This window comes from Barbus barbus (assembly GCF_936440315.1).
Source record: "Barbus barbus genome assembly, chromosome: 45".
Taxonomy (NCBI): domain Eukaryota; kingdom Metazoa; phylum Chordata; class Actinopteri; order Cypriniformes; family Cyprinidae; genus Barbus; species Barbus barbus.
The window spans coordinates 19326272-19351835 of record NC_136723.1 but is presented as its reverse complement, the minus strand read 5'-3'; the positions used below and the strand labels follow the sequence as shown (position 1 = coordinate 19351835).

Genomic DNA, 25564 nt, shown 5'->3' with positions numbered 1-25564 from the left:
ATTCATTCAAATGAGGCCGTAATTGCCACATCTGTTAACCCTCTGAAGAGCCGTCAGCTGAGTGTCACGCATCTGCTAATTGGTACAAACAGGTAGCAGACGCTGATCTCCTCCACTGAGCATCTGTCGATTAGAGTCGCAAATTCAATGAGCGGTGATTAAAGGTCCTGCTAAAATGGCAAAGGAGAGGTTTAAATACTGCTGCTGAATATGCTATAACACTTCATAATGGTGACTAACTGAGAGCCGGGAACCGTGAGGACTCCGAGGGTTGGTGTGAATTCATTTTTTTAGGCGTGAAGAAAAGCTGAGGAAAATGGGTCATAGGAGTTTTACTCCTGTGGTTTGGTCAGCTGATTGGGAGCCTTAATGCTCCATAAAGCCAAAATCTTTTTAAATACAAAATCATTCAAATGTAATGAAGTTCAAGTCATAACATTTTTGCCACATATTCCATGCTACATTTTATTACACATTTTAAGATTGAACATGGGTAATTGACATGAAAATGTATTAGAAATTTGATGTGTAATATTCCATTTAGAACTATTTTAAAGAGAATTTTACTTTTTTAATTATTACACATGCAGCTTTTCTGTCCTAATTTTAAATCAGAGACAACATTAAATATGTATATTTATAAAAATTGATTTAATGTGAAGACAAAAAGGTGATTAAACAGTGAAAAAAGAAATGGTGTCCAGTCAAACAGTCATACATTTTAACATACATCTCGATGTTGTAAAAACTATTTTAGCTATCCATATAGTTATAGAATAAAGACATTTGTTTGCACCATGTCTGGCCGCAGTTCTGAGGAGAGCGGTTTTATTGCCTGTCACATCCTGTTATCAAATACTGTAATAATGCAAATGTGAACTGTTGTGGTGGCAAAAAAAGACAGAGAACAAACATGTCAGTGATGTGAGATTGTCAGGTAGGTTTTTTTTTTTTGTAAAATCATTTGTTCTTTATACAAAACATACAACAAAAATAGAGAAAAAAGTGCATATTGTAGCATAATGTGCAATTCACTTATTATTGACACTGGTGAAAATAAATAACTGGTTCTTTTAGATTTATGTGAAAACATCTACATGAAAACCAAAAGTAAAATAAAAACTTTTAATCTCACATTAAAGGTCTCTTGGACCCTGTCACAGTCCCTGAGAGTCCGCGATTTGGATCAGTTGCTCTTCTCAAAAATCTTTATAAAAAAGTTAATATCTCTGAAAACAAAACAAAAAATAGAAAAAAAGTTTTTCTTCTGCATTAATAATAATAATAATAGTAATAATAATACATTTTCTAAAAATGTTATAAATTTGGATTTATATTTGAAATCTTACCCGCATTTGTTCATATATCCAGTCAAGGAAGTAGGTCACATTTCCGTAGACTCCGGGCTTGTTTCTGAAAGCACATCCATCACCCCAGCTAGTGTCCCCAACCAGCCACCATCGAGAATTCTCTTTTGTGACCAGAGGACCCCCACTGTCCCCCTGTGTGGAAGAGCACCTATTTAATTTGGCCTTTGGCTCATACATTACATTTACAGTACTCTAATGATCAAGCAGCTTCTAACTGTGTTTATACAGAGTGTGTTTCTGACCTGACAGGAGTCCACGCCGCCCTCCAGCTTGCCAGCACAGATCATGGTGTCTGTGATTTGTCCGTCATACACCGGTCGGCTGTTGCAAGTTGTTCTGTCGATTAGCTGGATTTTGGCTTCTTGTAGGGTTTGTGAGGAAGATCCTTTAGGAAAACAACATTTGCTTGTCATGCATGAATTTTGAATCATTTCACATGCATTTGGATCTGTATGTGTTTTAGTACAGTTCTGTTGGGATTTGCTCTTCAAAAAGTTTCAAACCTCCACTAAACAGTGCCCCCCATCCAGTGACGTAACATTCCCGCGGAGCAGTGAAGTACATGCCTTTATTGGGCAGACACACTGGCCTGACGTTCGCTGAAACAAGAAACAACACAGAAATTGTCAGCATCCAAAGCTGTATGGTTCTCCTGTAAAACAAAAAAGGAGATATTTTGCAGAATGCTCAAGCTGCTCTTTTCCACACAGTGGAAACACAAAATAGTCCATTCAACTCATTCCTATTCTTCTGAAGTCATTTGACAGGCTGATATATAAGCCATTATATGGAAGAGCCGCTTGACTATTCTTCAAAATCTCTCTTTTACTCAAAAATTGCTAGTAAATTTCGCAAAGAAATTTGATGTATGTAAATTATGAAAATGTCTTGATTTAAAGACACTGAATTAAATGTGAAATTTTGAAACCGAAAAACTGAAATAGTATTTTATTGCAAAACATACTCCAATAATCGGTTTTATTTACTACTTTAATACTACAGTGTAACTAAAACCATTAAAAATCATATTTGTGCATAGAAATAAGGCTGAAATCAAATATTAAATTACAAATATAAATTTATAAATATTAAATATATAATTATTTAAAAATTTAAAATGTTCCCTTGCCAACTAATGAAAAAAATAGAATATTTTTTTAAGCTTTTTTATATAATATACATACATACATACATACATATATAAATGACATAAGCATATAACAGATTTACAAAAGCTTACACTTCCATTAAAATGAAAACTGAAAATATAAACATAAAAGCTAATTTTAAATATTAATAAACACCATAATAGTATATACTGTAAATAATACTCAATTAACAGTGTGAGTGAAACAGAAACACTTTGTTTTAATTTATTGTCACTTAATGTGTCAGTATTATTAAATAATCATGAACTTTTCTTATTGGTCAGGGGAAAACTGTGAAATTATTCTTACATGTAATCGTGAGTGGATGGTTTAGCTTCATCAGGGCAATGTCATTCTCATTGGTTCTCGGGTCAAAGTTGTGCATGACAATTCGGCTTACAGAACTGCCGATGGCCGACAGCATCTCAGTACGAGTCAGAATTCCAGCATACACAGTCCAATCCCTTGCATTGGAATTCCTAAACCAGTTTCTCATTTATTAGAGTTCATCACAACTTGTCAAATGAGACAGTACTAAACAAGAGTACTTACCCATGCACACAGTGAGCCGCAGTGACGATCCAGTACGGTGTAATGACAGACCCGCCACACAAATGCCTTCTGGAAATTTGCAGGCTGACCTGCCATGGCCACACCCCCTTAGAGGTCACCGTGGTTCCACCCACGATTCGAGTCCCGCTGTTCTGTCCACAATCTACAACAGGATTCAGCGATCAGTATCAACGTATGTGGAAAGTGTAGCTTTCCTAGCTATACTTCATATTAATATTTTATAATAATTATAATATTTAAAAGGTTCACCCCAAAATGAAAGCAGTCATCATTCACATGAAAATGAGTAAAAGATAACAAATTTGTACATTGGGATCAGTGTAACTGTATTATTTATGTACTTTTATAGTATTTAATAATATTAATTTTTGTTAATTTTATATTTTACAGTTTTCAATTTAATTTCAGTTATATTAACGTTGTTTTATTCACTTTTATTAGTTTTTTTAGGTAACTTCTCTAATTTTATTTCAGTTTTAGTCAAGGCATTACTAATTTTTCGATTTTGTTCATCTCATATTATGTTTTCGTTTTTCTTACTGTGTATTATTATTTTAGCAAATATTTTTTTGTTTTATATAAACTTTTAGTTCTTTAAAAAAATAATGGTAACACCTCCAAAAAAAAGAAAAACCCTAAATATTTATTTCACAACAAAAAGGAACACACACACACAAAAAATAAATAAAATAAAATAAAGTCATGCATCATCTTACCTATACATTTGAGTGCCACTGCTTTGTTAGATGGACAGTCTGAACTGAATTTTCACAAGAGAAATATAAAAGGAAGAATTTTTAAACAAGCTGATTATAGAGAACACTACTAACCAATAATTAATGTTAACTGCAATAAAATAACCAACATGTAAACCTAAACCTTTTAGATATGAAGAACTAGAAACTTCTGTATTAACAGAACTCTGTTGCGCACATTTTACTGAGAAACCCTGTCAGATTGGAAGAGCCAAGAGAATCTGTCTTCACCAGCATGTAGTCAGTCAATGCTCTGGAGTAAACCTCCTCATAACCAACATAAGTGTTCCTGAGAGATAAACCACACACAAACACAACACATATTACAAATCACCTCATACAAAACACATTCTGTAGATGTACTAATATTCCTGTGATGTCAAAGCTAAATTCGCAGCATTATTTTTCACATGATCCTTCAGAAATCATTCTAATATGCTGACTTGGTGCTCATAAAGCACTTAGTATTATTGATGTTGAAAACAGTTGTGCTGCTTAATATTTTTGTGGTCACTGCAAAAAAAAAAAATCAGGATTCTTTGATGAATAGTAAGTTTCAAAGAACCGCATTCATTTGAAACAGAAATCTTGGGTAAAGGTCATTATGCAGTAGTAGTAACAGACTTTCCAACATTACCTCTCGTATCCCATCTTCTCACACGCTTGCATTCCGAGGTTGTCATTCCATCCATCGGAACACACATTCTCCCATTTTCGGGTCACGTTTGAATACATCTGAAGGAGGAAATTAGATCCAAACAGACGAACTACAAATACAACAACAGAAAGTACAGTAAAGATCTTTGAATGGGATCAGTTCAACATGTCAGACCATATGCTCAAGGGATTCTTACAACACTGAGATTCATCGTCTCCCAATGGACAGTCCTGCATGCCGTCACACCACTGCGAGAAGCTGACGCATTTGTTATCAGTGTTACAGGGACGCCCCAGCAAACAGTCAAACATACCTGTAGAAGTAGACAAAGGACATCAGAGAAAGAAATAACCAGGTAGATATACTGTAGGACATCCAATGTGTGAGTTACTTACCATAAAACCAAAGCACCGCAGCTATGACCCCAGCAACGACCAGTAGGGTGATGACTATGCCAAGGATAAATGGCCATTTTTTTCTCCTGGAAGCTGTCGAAGAACCAAAGTTCATGAGAACCAATATTCAGAACATGAAAATGACTAAAAGAGGTTAGAAGGAATAGTTGCATGTTGAAGACAAAAGAAGATATTTTGAAGAATGTGGATAACTAAACAGTCATTGGTTGGCTTCCATAGTATGAAAAAAAATACTAAAGGGTGCCAGAAGATGTTTGGCTACACACATTCTTCAAAATATCATCTTTTGTGTTCAACAGAAGAAGTTTGGAACAACTTGAGGGTAAGTAAAAGATTCATTTTTGGTGAACTATTCCTTTAAGTAGCATTAAGTACCTTTGTGAACCGGATTAACGTCAAGGTAGGGTCCAGGTGTGACCGTGTGGTGTGTATTAACAGGTGCTGTTTGAGGCGTATACTGATGCAGGCTCTGAGCAGTCGAGTATCTCTGTGAAAAGTATGGCGGATGCGAATTCTGGTATAGATATTGTGGGTTTTGGGGACTGGGGTACTGAGGTAATGCCGGGTTTATTCCAGAAGGTGGCGCATATGGAAGGGGCCGCTGCTCTTCATGTTGGAAACCATAGTTCACGTGAGAAACATTGTCGTAAATCTGAAACAAATTAGGGTTTTGTCAGTTTCTCAAGTCTTAAAGGCATTCGCAACCCGTTTTTGCTTGAAAAGGATATCAAATTAGAATGAAAAGGATATCAAATTAGAAAAATATATATCAAAAATTTACTTTCGACTACTGTGTCCATGTTAACAGTTACAAAATGAATAACAACAATGTGCAGACTGTTCCAGGAAATACATACCTATTAAATCAATATTTTTCCTTATTTGAACAATAATACTCACTACTTACTCTTTTAATGACACTGTGTAATAAATTAAGAGTTTATTTGCAAAAACAGATAACTCCGTTTATTAAAATGTTCAAAAATCATAATTTTTACTGTTATGTTTTTTATTGTGTTTTATTGTGTTAGTTAGCTGTATTTTTTTTAACCTAATCAAAATAACCCAGCTGCAGTTTGATTGAGATTAATTTGAATGCACAATGATAAAACAAGATTTTTCGAAAATTGTTAAAAATAGAGTTATCCGTTTTTGCAAATGAACTCTTTAAATGATTAACTCAGGTATTTAACATGCCTTTAGTAATTCAATATTTCATCAACATTTTACATGCAGTAGAGACAGGAAATGAGCTGTACTTGCCTCACAACACTGGTAAAAAAAAAAAAATAATTTCATGTACTTAAGTCTAAGTGTCCAGTATAGACTACTTAAAATTAAATATTATATTGTTACATAAACAGGATGAATGAATGAGTAACAGTAAATACAAGAACTATTATTATTGGTATTATTAATATTTAAAAATAATAGTTGTTGCATTTTGTGGTAGGGATTATATATGTATGTGTTTGTATAATTATATAAAAATATTAATATTACATTGGTGAATATCAAATACCATCATAACAACAACAACTGAATGTATAGATGATAGATAAAATATTTAGCAATTAACATTGGATTCCCATCTGAATAAAGAAAGTCTATTTTGATTTGACTTTCATTTTATGCATAAATTGCTCAGGTACGATAATAAAGTTCCCTGTTGCTTATTCAGAAAATACTTCCTTATGAAAATGACCTGTGAAATAACAAATTGCTCCCAAATCAGAAACACACCAAAAACCTAAACCAGCCCATTAACAATTGTGCTTAATGTTTTCATCAGTGTTTTTCATAAATTCAAATCTAACTTCCTTTGCTTTTTTTAAAAGATCAAATGACCTTTCTGATGAATCATTCATTAAGTGCTCAGTTTGTCCTCAGGATAGTTAATGCTTTACAAATATAGCTCATCTGTTGACTGACAGTGTCTGTATTGTTTCATAAAATGAATGACAATCAAGACACCAGGGACTAAAATATCCAAATATGGCAGAAGAGGATAATATGTTCAGATAGAAGTTAAGAAAAGGACAAAAACACCTATATCATGTCATTACCGTATCTGTTGTCTGCATCATGTGCCTTTGGCTTCGTTCGAACTACAAAACGCAATCCAAAAAAACACTTGAACTTGAATCTCAAACTAAGATCTGCTGACTGAACATACAGCAAAACATGTATTAGTCTCAGAAACAGCAATGCATCTGACATGATATATAATGCCATTCAAATGATAATAATATATAGTAAAACTCACCTGACAGAGGGTTCTCCTTGTGTTTGAGTGCTAGCAGACTCTCTGTCCGCTCTCTTTATGTGTAATGAGCAGCCAACGCCACACCTTTGCTTGCTAAACCATCTGAAACACTCACCAGTCAGGTGAACAAAATATCACCAGGTGACCAGAACTAAGAGTTTATAACTCATTGTTTTTCTTTTCAGCAATAACCTGGTCTTACATTGCTCTAACATAGATGACACAGCTTTGCACTGTAAACCAAACAAGGTGTCAATAATAGGAAAAACTGCTATTAAAGGTGCTTCCTTCTTGCTCACTTAATTTCCCATGCAGCGAGAGTTTTGAATGAGGTACAACTGCAACAAATAAGATTACATGCGTTTATCTTTAAAAATATGTTTCCTAGGCTTGCAAAGATTTTTAAGTTTCCTTTTTCTCAAAACATAACATTACCATAAGTTCCTTAACTTTAGTCTCTGTGATTTGAATGCTATGGTTCAAATCTTCTGAAGTCATATGAAACCTTTGTGGGAACTGAACCAAACGTTTAGTTGTTTACAATGAAAACCTTCCACTTCATAGCTCAAATCTAATTTGTCCAAATTAAGCATGCAGGTAAATTGCCTTTTACAAGTGCACTAAATATCCCCTTTTAGTTGCAGATAGGAAATTTGGCAGGTCATAATCTATTACAAGACACAAGAATCAAACAGGTTTGGAATTGCTGATGCATCAGTGTTATTATAGTATCACTGATATACTACATAGGTTTTTATTAATAATATTAATATTCAGAATTAGGTTTTTTTTCAGTCTTTTAAGTAATTTAAAGCGGTTAAATAAGTTGTTGTTGCTGTGTTAATTACCATTTTAGTTAACTATCATTCGAATATATTTGCCAGTGAATGAAATTTGAGAGCAGCAGCAGATGAGAATGAGTAAATAATGTCTTAAATTCCAGTCTTTCCCTTTCATAAATGTATTTTATGATTTAAGAAGACTTGAAATGTAATGTTATGGTACTTTTATTGGTGCTTTTCGACACTTTTGGAGCTTGAAAAATGATCTGCTGGTGACCATTTACTTGTACTATATGGAAAACAGCAGCAAAGAATGGCATGAGGATAAGTAAATGACAAAAATATGAATGATCAGGTGTGCTATTCCTTTAAATACCCCTTTAAGTCACAGCAAATAGCAAATCAAACACTATCCCCAATATGTGTCAACAGATGCGACCTTTGAGACCTTTTAACTTTGTGTATCTGAGAAAACTAAACAATTTTGTTACACAAGAGTGCTGTTCTTTTTAGCTAAAGTTTCAGTGGCATATATGAAAGAGGATTATGAACAAGGACTTGTTATTATTTAAATAATTTTGCACATTACCAAGAATCATCTGAACAGATAAAAGCTATAAAACTATTAAAAGGCTTTATATGATGGTTTAATTTGTTAAAGATGTAACTAGACTTCCTGTTCAATTTCCCGATGCACTGTTCACACAACTGCCATATTAAAAACAAGCTGTAAAGATTATCTGCACTATTAAAATGCGTGGTTTCTAAATTCTTATACAGGGATCAGTTTCAGCCCTGCTGTTATTCAGTAACTGAGTCAATGAGCCGGTACTTTGACATCCATGACGTTACAAGTGCTCTCACAACATCCTGTTAATATTTGACTCACACGTCTGTCTCTTAGATTAAAGCACAATAACATTTCAATGACAAATAGAAGGAAGAAACTTCAAATTAGAACTTGATAAACAGTCTCTGAGTACTCATTACACATAAGGTGTTATTATGGGACGTGATAAGAGCAGTGTCTGGGGGGGTTTGGTGTATTTATTTATACAGACCCGGAAAAGAGTCTCCATCAAATTCACTGGAAGAACAAAATGTTCCTTTTCACTAGCTGAAATCCTGCTTACAACCTAGAAAAATAGTTAACTCATTTGTGTTAGATAGTTAACAGGCATCTTTGAGGTGAAATCATATTTATTTTAAAACAATTTTCACTTAGAATTTGCTAATAACTTTAAAACATTATGTGTGAATATACTGAAAACACTAGAGTACCCATTTTACTGACTGCCAAAATGTGTAGTAATTTAGTCATCACATTCAACATCAACAAAAACAATCAATATTTTATTGCAAATACAGATTTTAACATTCTAAACCCTTTTATTAAAACATTATTTTGAGAATGACACCACATAACGAAATATGCATTGAGAGCACAGAATAAATACAACAATTTGAGAAGTTTGTATTGTATGAACATTGACAACTTTATTTCCTATTTTAATTGAAAAACAGGACTGACCTCACATTAATGATGAAGATATATCTTGACTCAAGGACCAAATCCTACACACATTCTGTGGATTAAAGTGCTAATATTTCTGGATCAGAATAGAAGAGGCGCCACCTCCTCCATTACAGATTCCCGCCAGTCCATACTGTCCCGACTTCAGATTGTGCACCATGTGTCCTACGATTCTCGCCCCTGACATTCTAGAAACCGCAAAACCGGCACATTAATTATTGCGCTAATCTAATTACAGTATGTCAATATAGTGAACCGTGATGCATGAGAAGCATGTTGCATATATTTACCCAATTGGATGTCCGAGGGAAACTGCTCCTCCGTTGATATTGACTTTGTTGGGGTCGATGTCTAACATCTTGATGTTGGCCAGCACCACGACACTGAAGGCCTCATTGATTTCCCACATGGCAATGTCTTCTTTCTTCACACCGGCTGCCTTTAGGACCTGTGTGAAACAGATGTTACTATACTGAAGGACTTCAAAAAAACTTTAGCTTAGCAATAAACATCAGCTAACCTTGGGGACGGCGAAGGCTGGAGCGATAGGGAAATCGATGGGGGCCACAGCAGCATCAGCAAAAGCTGTGAATTAGGATAAAAAAGTGAGCTAGATGTGAAGCTAGCAAGCATAGTTCTTTGACAAAACAGGCCATGAATGAGTAACTAACTACCTTTCAGCTGCTAGCTATAAGTAGCAAAGCTACCAAGACAACTATATTTTTCAGTAACATGACAGTAACAACTTTTCAGTCAAAATAGTGTAGTTTTACCAATAACAAGAATTTGTTTTATTTTTCAAAAAAAAAAAGTGTTGTAACCATTTAAAAATGCTATAAATTAGGGCTGCAATGATTACTCGATTCAATCGGAATACGCGATTTAAAAAAATCCTTGATTGCATTTTGCCTGTGTCGTGTAATCTGCTAAATACCAGAAGTGGCACCTTCCACGGACGAAAATCTGTGAAACACTTTATTAGACCGTTTTCCAAGGCTGCATTGCATATTAACCCCATTTAAAATCATAATAAACCATAATACTCTTGTGAATTCACAAAATCTATGATTCAATTAAATAAATATATGCACTAATTATTTACATGCATGTAGATTGCGCGTATGCGTGTCAGAGCGGCTCAGTTCACAGTAAATGCTGCTCCACACGAACTGTTAACATTTACATGTGTGGAGTGTCTCAAACTCCATCTCTGCATATTGTTGTGAGTTCGGGTTAATTATTATGTTCATCTCGGAATGTAATGTGCACCATTTAATCAGATTTTTAAAGTAAATCACTGATAAACCTACGCAAACACAGGAGAATATATCGGTATCTTTCTCAATACGTTAACTGTTCATCGTGATTTCAAAATAAAAGTTTAAACCCTCACTCTGAGATTACATGTTCTGATGTCTGCATATTCAAGAAATTGCAGTAGTTGTAGCTTTTCTGTAAAGAAATGGCCAAATATTAAAGATTAAGTGGACATTTAAATTAAATTATGTTTGGTCCATATTAAACAAGGATCGGATCGTGCAGTAAAGAGTAAAAACAATCGTCAAGCCATTGGCGCCCTCTGTAGGCATTTGTTATAATGCATTATGTACGTTAGCTCTATTGTTTATAATACATTATATATTTGAACATTTTTGTTCAATAAAACCATATTATTACATGCGTTTGATACTTTGAGTTAATTATTACTGTCGCATTGCTATTATATGTATTTTAAGTCATTTTAAAAGCTATTGTTCGCATAGGTCTGTTTTTATTACTACAAAATTGTAATTATAATTAACCGATTACTCGATTAATCGTCATAATAATCAACCGATTACTCAATTACCAAAATAATCATGACAGCCCTACTATAAGTAAACATTACCACCAATTATTCGTAAGTTATCCCCAAACTTCTGCATTAGCCAAAAATTTGTTTTTGATTACTATATAGACAGTTTATAATAAGTTCATCATTATTTTATTACTATTCCTTGTTAAATTTTACATTCATGAATATAACTAAGAAAATTTTTTTTTTTTTTTCAAGAAAGATGCTGATATACAAGGAACTCTTAAAATCGCTTCTATGATGTACAGTAATATATGGATAATATAATACATTTTAGTTCATTTTAGAATTTCATGTATTGTAAACCTCTCAGAATCTTGTTTATTGTCTTTATGCTTGTAAATGTGTTCTTTGTTACAAAAACAAAACCTTAAATATTGAAAAAAAATTATATAAGTTTAACATGTAGCTAACTACTAGGGTAATTTGACAAGCTTAACTAGCTTTTTTAATAATTTACATTCAATTCTAAAAATTATCTTCAACAGTACTATATTACGGTGAAGTTCATCAAGAAAATTCAGATGGATTCATACGCAAACTGTCAAACATCGCAGCATCTGTTCAAATAAACAAAATACACTATAAAAATGAATTTAATTTTTGAGAAGTGAATTGCCTCACCAAGAATCTTTGCAAGCGGTGTGACGTTGAGCCTCTTTGCCGCATCTGCTGTCATGAGCACGAGAGCCGCCGCGCCATCGTTCAGCGTACTAGCATTAGCTGCCGTCACTGTGCCTGCAAAAACAAAAGTTTCGCTTGTCTTTTGAACTGAAAACACTTTTTCAATATCCTCCCTTATGGAAAAGAAGTACTTTATAGCATACTTTTAAAAACAGCATAATATACTTTAAAATAATATACTTAAGTGAACACTAAATATAATGTTTTCAGACACTTAATTGCATGTTTTTTTGCAATTACATGAAAATGTATTATAGTTTAAGTAATAAATGCAAGTAGCTCAGTGCTTCATTTCACCACACTGAAGTAGGAGTTAAGTACATCTTTATGTGTAATTTCATAATTACTTGTCTTTGAAATATGGTTAAAGTGTGCTGTTGAAGGTACTAACAAGCAATTATGGTAAACAAAAATATATTCTGCTGAAACCTGTGTCATAATATAAATATATTTGCAATTACACATTTGAACTGATGAAGCTGTGATGGAAAACATTTACAGTCTATTAACTTTAAATATAATATTGAATAACAGTACAGTTAAATCATAATCAAGTACCCTAAATTTGCTTTTATGTTACTCAACACATCAAAATAAGTGAATAAAATTATTAAAACAACGATTTTAAATATATTTTATAGTAAAAAAAAATTCATTTGAGATTACAAAGTGCAACTTTTTTTATATTATCTTTTTATATATATACTTTTAAAATTTGAAGTCCGCTATGTTAAGTACTTTTTCACTAGGGTTAATGATAATCTTGTACCGTTCTCTTTCTGGAACACAGTCTTCAGTTTGGGGACTTTGCTGAAGTCAACCTTCCTATATTCTTCATCTTCCTTCACAACGATGTCTGGTTTTCCTATGCGGTGAGAGAGCATATTTTATTGCAATTATGTATCATATTTATAAATCGTGTAATATTTTAGCACATAAAAGGGAATTCTTGGTGAATGATATGGAACTTAACAGCTACAGCAGTGAAACCAACCTCTCTGAGGGATGCTCACAGGAACCACTTCTTTGGCCAGGACGCCAGACTCCCATGCTGCTTTGCTGCGGCTGTATGAGTTAATGGCAAACGCGTCCTGCTCCTCCCTGGAGATACTGCTGTTCTTGGCTGTACTTTCAGCACAGTTGCCCTAAAAATGGGGAAGTATGGAGGTGTTTTACACAATCATGGCCTCTCCCGTGTTTATGTACAGTACATTTGCTGTCCAATCATTCCACACTCACTTCCTATATTGACTCAATAGTTAGGCTTAACTATTATACAAATACAATGCAATCGGTTTTACTGGTTCCAAATAACTGTACCATGTGGAATTTGTTGTAGACGTCCGTCAACCCATCCTTAACAATCAGATCCTCCATCTTCACTCCACCATAAGGGGGTGCTTCTCTGGCCATGACATAAGGAACCTGAGACATGCTTTCCATTCCACCAGCAACCATCACATCCTGGAATTCATCATGTAGATTTACTATCTCTGCTGTATTTGGACGCTAAATGCTCTCACTTTCACACACAACACTTTTTGAATCTCTGGTAATGTGTCTTTCACATCACCTGATGCCCACACATGAGACTCTGAGCGGCCATCATGATGGACTTCATCCCAGAAGCACACACTTTATTGATGGTTGTTGCCGGAGTGGAGAGAGGCAGACCTACACGAGGAAGATCACAAACATCACACACTTTTCTTTGAGAAGTTGCATTTGTAAATTCCTAAATAAAAGGTGCATTTTCTGTTATGTTTGTTTATGTGTGTGATATATGACTCACCTGCACCCAGAAGAGCCTGTCTGGTTGGTGCTTGTCCTTCTCCTGCCTGCAAAACATTGCCCATATAAACTTCTTTCACCTCCTCAACAGGAATTCCTGTAAATGACACATAAACATTTTATCATACTGACAAATAGGACTTAACATCTAGAAATATTAACACACAATGCATTAGAATACAAAATATCAAACTATGTTGCATTTGTTGTAGAAACAAATAGCACACCTTTCTGATTAAAATATATTGGTTGATGAGGTTTTATTATAGCTTGAATTGTAATTTATACAATTTATTTTATATATTTTGGGGTTGGTAAGATTTTTTTTTTAAAGGTTTCTGAAAAATTTCTACTGCTCACTAAAGCTGCATTTATTTGATCAAAAATACTTTTAAAAAAGTCATGTGAAATATTATTACAATTTAAAATAACTGTTTTTCTCCTTTGATATATTATTAAATATAATATAATATTTTCTATTAATAAATTTAAGTTATTCATATGATGGCAAAGCACATGATTCTTCAGAATTCATTCTAATATGCTGATTTGGTGCTCTTATTGTTATCATCGTTGAAAACAATTGTGCTCCTGAATACTTTTGTGGAAAATTGGACATTTTTAAGGATTCTTTGATAAATAGAGGTTCCAAAGAACAGCATTTATACGAAATAGAATTTGTTTGTAACATTATAAATGTTTTACTGCCACTTTGGCTCAATTTAATGCATTATTGCTAAATAAAAGTATTATTTTCTATCAAAAATGTATTATACTGACCGATGGCGTACATTTAAACATATTAATAATATTATAAAAATAACTGTAAAAAAATAAAATAAAATGGAAAAAAGACTTACATTTTTAATAAACTGTTATATTGTTAAACTACATAATTAAATATAACATGATAAAATACGAATTACTCCTAAGACCATCAGAATTGTACCTGCTTTCTCAATGGCTCCTTTAATAGCAATGGACCCCAGTTTAGTGGCAGGGACTGTGGAAAGGCTTCCTCTGAAAGACCCTATAGGAGTCCTGACTGCACTGACGATGACGACTTCCTGTCCAGACAGAGATGAAAGAGGAAGAAATACTCACTCAATACACACCTGACAGAAACCGCTCTGGCTCCATAAATTGATAAAATCGTACAATATTTTACTCACATTTAGAGACGGTCGTGTACAGTAGGTCCTGCTCAGATATTTATGTGTCTGCAAAGGCAGATTCAAAAACTAGTTTGCTGACATAATAAAAGGCTGTTGCATTTATATGAACATCTACATTTTAAGTAGAAAAGTTCACTGTTTAAAAAGGTAAATAATGAAACAGGCCTGCAGCCAAACTGCTTGCTCCGCAAGTCTCGGGGCATAATCGGCTATCGATATCGATTTATTTAGTTCAAACTCACCAGATGTCTGCACAGGTGTGTGCGTGTACTGTAAAGAGCACAGGAAGTCATAATCGCGATGGAAAACTGCATACACAGAGGAGCAGATTTCTCCTTCAACGGAATGAGAGTGTAGTGAACGCTTGCAGTTAGCAGCCAATCACAGTAAGAGGTGTGGCTGCGTCACATGGCGACGCCACAGCATTATGGGTAATGTAGTTTATGTCATTACGTCCATAGATATATATGTCAATTATTACGTCTGTTTTTGTTTTGGCTTTGACAAAGTTCCTAAAAATTTAATATTTGTCTCTGTGGTCTTTTCATACATCTTTAAAGTGCGCCTAGGCCTATATCATTTTTGGTAGAGAAAGTTTTCTTGAATTTATTATTTTTGACCAGAACTGTCTTTGAACTGTGCCTTTTCATAAAATGGTTTAAACGTGATTTTTGTATTTTTATGTAGTGGTTGTGACACACAGTCCTTTCTAACTTTTATATTTAAAAAAAATAAATAATCAGATATTAATATTAATAATACAAACAAAATTGCTTCACTGGTTATTTTATTGTTAAGACATAATAATAAAATATTAGGCATATGCCTACATAATTTTTTTACTTTATGCTTGACTTTAATACATTGCAGTAACTGCAACACCACTAGTTGATATATAGAAAAGGTCTAGTTCAGGTTAAAAAAATGCATTCACATTTTCCTATTTTTTTATTTATTTATTATATCAGAATGAATGAATGAATGAATGAATGAGGCATTTATAATTTGAAGATGAGTTAGAACTGAACTGCAAGTTTTTGAAAAAAATGGCTATTTATTTGTTATAAGATTTCATACATTGTGGCATTGTCTATAATAATAACAAAAAATAAAAACAGAACAACATAGGTACTTTATTATGAATACTGAAACTTTAATTTATTTTCATTTTCACTGAAATGTTTAGTAGCAATCCAACCATCCATAGTTTAACAGAACACGATTCACTCGTCTTAAGGTGAAATTATACTCTCTTTGCCTTGAACCTTCTGACAAATACAGATAACCTAAAAAGGAGAAAAAATATTACAGGGAACAGCATTAAATAATGAATGACTGAACAGCCAGTGTTTTTGTTTTATAGTGTTTAAACTCACCATGATTTTCAAAAGCAGCGTCCACCCGTGACCCAATGCCACGGAAATGATGTCGAATAGTTTTAGGAAAGCCTCGGTCCATTTCAGCTGTTCTTTCATTGAAGCTACACCATTGTTAAAATTATGTTAGTGTTGATGTTATTTTGAAAAAACAACACAATATTAAGTGGAGACAATGGTTCATTTAAACTAATCATTAATTTTTTCTTACCTCCAGTATTTGGTTCCAATAAAAAACAAAGTGTGCCCAGTTGATTTTACATATACAGCTGCATCAATCTTTCTCACGTATGTGGGAAACCCGAATTTGGTTATTGGTTTGGGATATCCAGGCAAAGTAGTGCTGCCTTTTACTGCCCAGTACTCCTGACCTGTGGAAGACACACAACTGAATTTCTATAAAGCCTTGTTCTACCACCCAAAGATCCTTTAGGAAATATAACTTTACCTTTGAAGAGGAAACTAATGTCTCTGCCACTGAACTCATAAGCAGCATCTACAGAGTCAATAGATGGCCAGGTAGATTTTATTTCATGCATTGAAAGCCCACTATAGGAGCTCTTTTTCCAGTAATACCTGATGGAAATGAAGAATTAAACATTAAATATTTTTTAATCATATACTGTATTGTAATAAAATAAAATAAAATAAATTCTTACCCATTTTTGAAGAAGTACAGTTCTCCACGGATGCTGGTTGCTGCATCAAACACTAAGTCCCGTTTACATGGTTCTGGTGGGGTCGTTCCGGGATTTGGTTTTGGTTCAGGTTCATTTGTTGATGTTCTAACTCCTAAAACATGATACAAAATTGGGGGAAAATACATCTTTATTGATAGTTTTATATTTTATAATGCTCTCCAGTTGCCCTACAGTATTGTTTTTAATTGTATTTAATATTTTTTCTGTCACAAAAAACACTTACCATACAGGGCCTGGACCCCAAGTCGGTCATCATGAGGAAGTGTATAGCCATTCGTGTTTACGTATCGGTAAGTTGGATACATGAGAGCCGAAGGGTCTTTGGAGTGTTCTAGTCCCAGTGCATGTCCAAATTCATGAGCAGCCACCAAAACCAGGTTTATATCTGAAGTAGAATTATGATTTTTTTAATAATAAATAATAAAATGCTAACATACACATAAGCATGTGACTCTGTGTGATTTGTGCATTCACCTCTTGAACTTAGGGTCCACTTCTCATCCTCATCAAAGTGTGTGTCTCCTCCCTGCTCTGGACCAGGTGCGTTTGCATGAGCCAGAACCCCATTAGGCCCATCAAATGGATAAAAATCTCCATGATCTAAAAGGAAACATATAGGTAATAATCAAATTTTTTAAATATTTTATGCTCACCAAGAATGCATTTTTTTTAAATAAAAAAAACACTAAAACTTTATTATTGTTATATATTACCATTTAAATTTATTTCCATTATTATCAGTGCTGAAATATTAATAATGCTTGTGATTTTTTTTTCAGGTTTCTTTGATGAATAGAAGAAAATAGAAATCTTTATAAAACATTACCATTTCAAAGTTTGGGGTAGGATTTTTAGTGTATCACAGTTTCAACAACAGCACAACTGTTTTCAGCATTGATAATAATAAGAAATGTTTCTTGAGCACCAATGTTAGAATGTCACACTGAAGACTGGAGTAATGATGCTGAAAATTCATCTTTGCTGTGAAAGGTACAAGTTGCATTTAAAATATAATAATTCAAATAGAAAACAATTATTTTAAATTGTAATAATATTTCACAACAGTACTGTTTACTGCATTTTTGATCAAATAAATGCAGCAGAAGAGATTTCTTTCAAAAATAATGTAGAAAATGTAATATTTCCAAACTTTTGAGGCTACTGTATATATATACCCACATCCTGCTTTGAAGAGAATGGTGATATCGGCTGTGCCGCTGTAGATCTGTTTGAAGTCTAGTGGAATAACATCACTGTAGAGCTGGAAAGCTTTAGCAATGGTGGCGTCCACCTCTCTCTTGCTCAGATGTGATGTATATTCAGTAATTCTAAGAGAGAAAAAAAAAACAATTCATGTTTAGTATCCAATTACAGACTACAAACTTATCTATCTATCTATCTATCTATCTATCTATCTATCTATCTATCTATCTATCTATCTATCTATCTATCTATCTATCTATCTATCTATCTATCTATCTATCTATCCAGCACCCAAAATCCCTTTATTGACAATAGCATTGTGCACAGAAGAAACACATATTTTCCGTCTGACAAGGTCTATTCTGATTGGTTGAATTTCTGGGAACAAAGTTAAGGAGCTAAGGCCCCGTTTTAAAATGAAAACGCACTAGTGTAAACGGGGACTAAACCTAACTTACCTGTATGTTATAGCGCTCTGCTTCCACCTGGGCCTCCCCTGGAAGTGTGCATATCTGGCCACATCAGTGACTCCACAGCGCGGCAGCTTCATCGTCTTAAGAGTGTTCGAGTCCAGTTTACCCGTGACCTCCAGTCCAAAAAACTTCTGCATGGCCTTCAGTTCATCTTCTAGATCTGGCATCATTCTGCTGCGGAATTTAGTTGTGTTTATGTCCCTGTAGAACTTTGACAGATAGGCCTGGGAGGACAGAGGAAGGAACATTTTTACACTTAGCGCAGATAAAGATCATATCACAAAGTTAGATTTGTAGATTTCAAAAAAAAAAAGTCAAGATAAAAAACTGCATAAAGTGCATAAGTTAGTAGATAAATAAATAATAAAAGTCAATTAATGAATAATTATTTAATTATGGGTACCTCTGCTATTTGATGGACCTCTGGTGATGCCGTCATGGGAGCGCCGTCGCAAAGAGCCAAAAACACAGCAAGTATCAGGCTGAGAGCTGTTAAGTGCTCCATACTTCAGGCTTGTTCCTCTGCAGGTAAGTTAAATTGATCCTCACAGTCTCTGTTTGGGACTTTTATTAGTCTATATGGTCTAAAAGGGGCTTGTCCAGTGTTTTATCATTTCCAATCAGCAGCTGTGTTAGCGGGGGTGGAAGTGGGAAACTATGGGTTTCGGGTTTTTCTGGCTGCTGCCTGAACATGTCAGACAGAAGTTTGTGCTGTGGATGACTTCACCTCTGACTCACCTGAATTGTCCCGCGTCAAAAGAATTTTAGGTTTTATATTCCCTGTCTCTGCTTTTGTTGTACCCCATTTCTGCAGATTTTTCTGCTGAGTTTCTGGTCAGATGAAAATGCATGCATTTCCCATTTCCTAGAGCACATTGTCATAAGCATTTTCTCTCTCTAAAAAAAGAAACAAAGAAAGAAAGCTTCCGAATGAAGTGGTAAGGAATAACTGATATTAATTTTAAGTTTAGGTCTCAGATTTTTATTTTATCTCATGTCATAAACTTGTCATAAATATTTTCAACAATGCAAGCAGTTATAAAACTTGCGCAACACTTTCATTTTGTAAGAATTACACTGCATTTCTACGTTGTCTAAATTTCTACATTAAAATGTCACAAAATGTATCTTAGAGGTTAAGAAAAGGCATCTATTCATAAAAAATGAATAGATGAACATGATAAGCTTTAGTTTTGTTTACTAAGAATTTGAAAATGTACCACTTGAGAAAATAGTGCCAAATTGACCAAGATAAAAGTCTAAACAGCATCAAATATTTATAGTCTAGCCAGTGGCTGGCATTTTTTTCTTTTCTTTTCTTAGTTTAGATTTGCATAACCACTGGAATTCCCTTCAGGGCACATGCAGTGTGTACGAGTTACCTATCTTGACATGAATGAAAGATAAAAATACAAAAGCAAAACCCCTGAGGCTGCTTAACAGAGGCTCTTCGGAACACCCTTATTCATGCCCTAAACTGTAACAACAGGAAATATGTCCATATATGTCTGAGCGACCCATAAACATAACAGAAGGACTAGTTTTTTCTTTTTTTTATTGTACAAACACATGGTGATGACACACATACTCATCCATTCCTCAGAGACGTAATACTGTATCAACCGCAAGTGTCAACATGCTTTCACAAAAAGTCTGACCTTTTATAAAGCTTTAGAGTTTGACTTATTATTGAGAGTTTAGATGGTTTGACATTTTTTACAAAGCTGATATTGGATTTATAATAGTTGTATAGGTCTGCTCTGTAAATCAGATCTTTTAAAATGTTAAAGTCCACACCAAAATCAATCTTGCTTCCAAAATGAAGACACTCACATGCTGTTAAGTTAAAATAGGCACTTTAGTTTATTTAAAAAAAAAATAAAATACATGAAATTATGTAAAAATACATTCTTCAAGTTATAATATAAGTCCAGTGATGAACAGCAGAAAGAAACTAATTCAACAATTAATTTACACGCATTTGAAAAATGCTATAGTTGTAAAATAACCTTCTCAATTTACATCCGCTTCTTCTTTCAGGGAAGCTCAACTAACAGGGCAAGAAAAAATTGTTCTTCAGCACACGCAAGTACCTCTTACTGTATAATCCGAACTCATACACATTTGTCCCGCTGTAGAGATAAATGTAACCTGGAAGAAAAAAATCATTCAGTTTTATGAAGTATAATCATTGCACATTAATGCTAGTAGAAAACTGTTTTGAAACACCTACCGCTGGATATATGGGCTGCTGTAACCTCTCCAGTCATCTCTGGAAATCTACTTTGCACTCGTTGAGGATACCCTCTGTCCATCTTCTTTGCCCTCTCATCATAGCTACCAAAAAAAGGGGAAATTTAACATTCCAACAGCTTTTCAAAGCTAACTTTAAGTGCTTTTGTTTATGATGCAGCACATGACCCACCTGTAATAAACATTGTCAACAAAGAGCAGTGTTTTTCCTGAGGATTTGTCATGGACAGCAGCACTAACTTTGCTCACAGATGATGGCAGACCAAAGCTGCTGAGAGTCTTGGGATAGCCGGGCTCAAGACTGATGCCATTAAAAGCCCAGACTTGTCTATCTGTAAACAAAGACAGACTACAATAAGAGTTTTTCTGAGCATGGATATGGAGATTGTAAGTGTGATTGTGGTTCCAGCATTCCCAAATAGTTTGAGAAGATACCTTTGAAAAATAAAACTTTATCTTGCACTGTATCCTCATAAGCAGCATCTATATTATCAGGAGCGTTGAGCCAGAATAGCTTAATTGGAAGTTGTGTCACACTTCTACCCGGAGATTTACGCCAGAAAAAGCTGCAGAGAGACATATGAAGTCATTTGATTTAAATATTTTATTTATATATAGATAAAATACACAGAATTTTTTATTTTTTTTTGTATTACCTGTCCTTGAAGAACATTGTTTCACCCCTAAGAGTTGTAACTGCATCCAGGATCAGATTAGGGTCACAAGCCTTAGGAGTTGTTGGTACTTCTGGATCAGGTTGGGTGGGGGTTCTGTCTCTATTTGGGCCTGAAGGATACACCACATATTAAACAAATGACTGAATATTTTCGACTTGAAGATTGTAGACGTGTTCTTGAAGATCATACACTTACCATAGAGCGACTGAATCCCTCTGATATCATCAGAGGGCAGAGAGAAACGATCCGAATCAGTAAAGCTGTATGTGGGAAACATCAGAGCCCCACGAACTCTGGAATGAGAAAGACCCAAAGAGTGACCAAACTCATGGGCGGCCACTAAGAACAGGACAAATCCTGTGGAGAAATTAAGCAGCACGGTTTAGGTACAAATAAAAATCAAATGTGAGTGGTGCTGAAGTTACAATCTGTGGTGATGAGTTTATTGCACTACTAAAATTAAGAACTTCTGAAAACTAGGCTACATTTAACAAAACTCACCTTTTGATGAGCGGAAAGTGAAAAACTCATCATCATCAAAATGTGCATCTCCACCGATTCCAGGAGAGGGAGCGAAAGCATGAGCCAAAATGCCTCGTGGTCCATCAAATGGGTAAGCATCGCCATGATCTGTAAGAAAGAGTTTAGTTTTATATTTAGTGTTCAATAAATAAGTTTTTGATGAATGTATATATCCATAAAGACTCTAGTTTAATAGACAGTATTACAGTTATTTAAAAAAATATATATATAAATCACAGAACCTGGCCTTCAGTTAAGACTTTCAAAGAAATGTTGTAATTAGGCTGGTAACGATTGATTCGATTCTTAATGCGTAGATTAATTATCCTGCCAAAGCATCAATCTTGGAATATGAGTGCTAAATTGTGAATTTTAAGATATGTAACCATCTGAAATGCTAAATTCGAGAGAATTTGCATTCTGTAAATAAGTGTACAATATTTGAAACACATGGGTATCAAATAAATTATTTGACCATTTTATGAACATCACAACAAATGTGGCCTTGAGATAACAGAATAGATTAGGACTATGAGTTGTGATCGTTGGATTTAACCCAATATTCACAGCACTGCAATAATTATTTCACTGAACAATCGTATTGTAATAACAGTACATGGTGACTAATTGGTCTGCATTTATCATCAGTCACAAGGAATTAAACTGAAAAGAATTCAACAAAATATAAACCCAGATAGATAGACAACTTACAACTTGTACCAAAGGAGATCATGATGTCAGCTGTGCCGCTGTAGATACGGGTGAATTTCAGAGGAGTGACTTTGGCCCAGACCTGCAGGGCTTTCTCCATGGATTCATCCACTTCAGCTCTTGACATGTCAGGGGTGTAGTTCACGATTCTGTAAAAGCACCAGTCTGTATTTGCTTCTTTCAATCTTTTATATGTCATATCAAGAGAACTGTTATTACACACCTGTAGGTGAGCTTGTTGGTCTGCCATTTGGGTTTTCCTTCAAATGTGGAGTACGCAGCAACATCTGGAACACCACAGCGGGGCTTCTTCATCATCTCCATTGTTTCTTTGTCCAGCTTTCCAGTCACCTCAAGCCCATAAAACTTCTGCATCTCTTTCATCTTCTCAGTCAGTTGACTGGCCTCTCTTAGGATGCCAGTTGTTTCATTTGTTACATCTGTTAGATTGTAGAACCTCTTCAGGTAATGCTATAGGATAAAAACAAAACAAAACATGGAATTATTAGAGAAATGATGAGCAAAGACAAACAAAACACACAAAGAAATATTATATTAAAACAAAAAACATACCTCTGCAGTGGTTTCATCTTTGTCAGCATGCTGTATAATCGGTCCAGCGTGACTAACAAGCACCAGGCTTGCAAGAAAACACAGCTGGCAGTTAATCCTCATGTTTTGAGCTGCTCCTTACGCTTCTGACTGGCAAAGGTTTGTGAGGCTTATATACTCTTAAAACTGTGAGGGTTTGAGCAACAGGTGAAGTCATCAGCCACAAGTTTCTGTGAGTAAACCATTAAACTGACAGAAAAGACGGTAATTACAGGATTACCAGCTTCCTTTAACACAAACCTTTCTCCTTCTTACCCAGATATTTGCTTGAATGTAAATTATTAAACAATCAGCTGTGCTTTTCAGAACTTTCACAATACACTGATGATTTTTTTGTGATCTTATTTTGGTGGCTGTGTGTTTTTACCTAAATTTGTCATATTAAATAACTATTAAATTAAATTTAAATAATCGTGATAGTTCTTGCAGGGAATTTGGGAATGGTCATTGCCTTTTTAAATATACATTCACAATACATTTAAATGTAGTATATATATATATACTACAAGTGCAGTAGTATATAGTATATAGTATATAGAGCTGAACTCAGTAGATCCTCAAGTGCAGAAGTGACGCTTGACGCAGTTATTTTTTCTCTCTGATTGCGATAAAATAATGCAACCATTGTTCCCTTATCAGAATGAGAACAGCAAAAAATCTATAGACATACATGGACATGTCAGACACGGTCTCAGAGGAAGTTCCTGATTCATCATCATCTCTGGTTGTGATTCATTGGCATGGCGTCAGTCACCCAACAACAACTTGGACTGTGTTCATGTGTGTGTGTGCAGGTACAGTAGGAGCTTATGGAGGACTGAAACGCTGATCCAAACAAACCTTAAACTCTTACATCCTGAAAAGGAAAGTGCTGACTGTATTATCTTATAAAATGGCAAAAGATGTATTTTTAAAATTAGAGTTTTGTGAAAATGTGTACCATTTCAAAACAAGCCAAAGGGAAATCCCCAGTTTATGAAATGAGGCTCTGCATGTACAGTTTATGTAGTGCAGGATTTTGTTTTCTTCTTCAGTTTTCAATTGTCCATTACTATTTTCATACAGGAATTGTGTCAATATATCTGAGCGGGCCCATATGTGACAGAAATAATATATTTGTTTTTATTTTACAAACACATTGTGGTAATAAGACACCACCCATTCCTTCAAAAGCTCACATGCAGAAACACGTTGTATTATATAAATGTCAACATGTGCTGTCATTTGCTGATCTGACATTTTAAATTTATTTTTGAGTCTTGAATATTTCCCAACCAAACACAATTCTTGCTTTTAAAATGAACATGCTTGCTTTTGAATGGAATTAAGCTCTTTAATTGATTTTGGAAACCATCAATAAATTAAAGGATTCTGTAAATAGGCCTATGCATTCTTTTAAAATCATAACAGCAATAAATTAGAAGTCTAGTGACAATTTGAACAATTAATGAATAAGTGATTTAATTTGTTTTAATTGTTTATAGGCACATGTATTAAAGTAAGTGCTGTAGTTTTGAAACACCCTGTTACACTCCATCTCCATCAATGTTTGAGAGAAGCTGACTAACAGGGCTGGAAGTAATTGCTCTTCAGCAAACGAAGGAGCTTTCTGTTGCTGGAGCTGAACTCAGACAAATTTCTCCCACTGAAGAGATAAATGTTATCTGGAAGAAAAGAAGTAAATTTGTACATTATTGCAGGGGGAGGGGGGTTGAAGGAACAATGGAGAGCCGGAGCCAGAGAAGGACGACTTTTGGTTCAGCTGGCTCGGCAACCTCTGGGGTGGATGGGGAACTTGGATTCTTCATACTGTTATACCTATTGGTGTATTAGCTTTAGTTTTATTGTTAATCACGCCATGTGTAATGCAGTGTATCAGTTCTCTTGTCACACGTTCACTTACAGCCCTCATGACCAGAGATACCTATCAAGTAATGATGAATGTGCAGAATGTGCGAACATTCGCTCCAACTGTAGTGCAGTCAGGACAACATGTGGAACAGGCTATCGAACATGTGTCAGACGCCGA

The 25564-nt window shown here is 34.6% G+C and overlaps 3 protein-coding genes across 3 annotated transcripts; all 3 read right to left on the bottom strand.

The window, feature by feature from the left end:
- Positions 1 to 1090: 1090 nt before the first annotated feature.
- On the bottom strand, positions 1091 to 7244 carry LOC306864122 (transmembrane protease serine 2-like). The gene is made up of 14 exons (XM_079407840.1): positions 7187 to 7244; positions 6987 to 7086; positions 5296 to 5572; positions 4900 to 4992; positions 4701 to 4817; positions 4484 to 4613; positions 4025 to 4135; positions 3808 to 3851; positions 3071 to 3233; positions 2828 to 2997; positions 1874 to 1969; positions 1613 to 1755; positions 1350 to 1502; positions 1091 to 1229 (listed from the first exon to the last, which is right to left on the bottom strand). Exons 2-14 carry the CDS (start codon positions 7005 to 7007, stop codon positions 1221 to 1223), a joined length of 1527 nt encoding a protein of 508 aa, XP_079263966.1. The 5' UTR covers positions 7008 to 7086; positions 7187 to 7244; the 3' UTR covers positions 1091 to 1220.
- A 2058-nt stretch (positions 7245 to 9302) lies between these two features.
- On the bottom strand, positions 9303 to 15431 carry LOC306864559 (acetyl-CoA acetyltransferase, mitochondrial-like). The gene is made up of 12 exons (XM_079408654.1): positions 15250 to 15431; positions 15005 to 15052; positions 14782 to 14899; positions 13834 to 13929; positions 13615 to 13715; positions 13362 to 13505; positions 13036 to 13186; positions 12811 to 12906; positions 11982 to 12095; positions 10023 to 10087; positions 9793 to 9950; positions 9303 to 9690 (listed from the first exon to the last, which is right to left on the bottom strand). The coding sequence occupies exons 1-12, from the start codon at positions 15319 to 15321 to the stop codon at positions 9570 to 9572; spliced, it is 1284 nt and encodes a 427-aa protein (XP_079264780.1). The 5' UTR covers positions 15322 to 15431; the 3' UTR covers positions 9303 to 9569.
- Positions 15432 to 16239: 808 nt separating this feature from the next.
- Positions 16240 to 23606, bottom strand: LOC306863804 (collagenase 3-like; the record flags this gene model as incomplete). The annotated part of the gene is made up of 19 exons (XM_079407355.1): positions 23497 to 23606; positions 23147 to 23394; positions 22924 to 23072; positions 22192 to 22320; positions 21886 to 22047; positions 21670 to 21799; positions 21449 to 21579; positions 21186 to 21345; positions 20994 to 21097; positions 20812 to 20911; positions 19164 to 19266; positions 18746 to 18984; positions 18264 to 18412; positions 17559 to 17684; positions 17308 to 17469; positions 17043 to 17175; positions 16832 to 16959; positions 16672 to 16754; positions 16240 to 16293 (listed from the first exon to the last, which is right to left on the bottom strand). The coding sequence occupies exons 1-19, from the start codon at positions 23596 to 23598 to the stop codon at positions 16240 to 16242; spliced, it is 2592 nt and encodes an 863-aa protein (XP_079263481.1). The 5' UTR covers positions 23599 to 23606.
- Positions 23607 to 25564: the final 1958 nt, after the last annotated feature.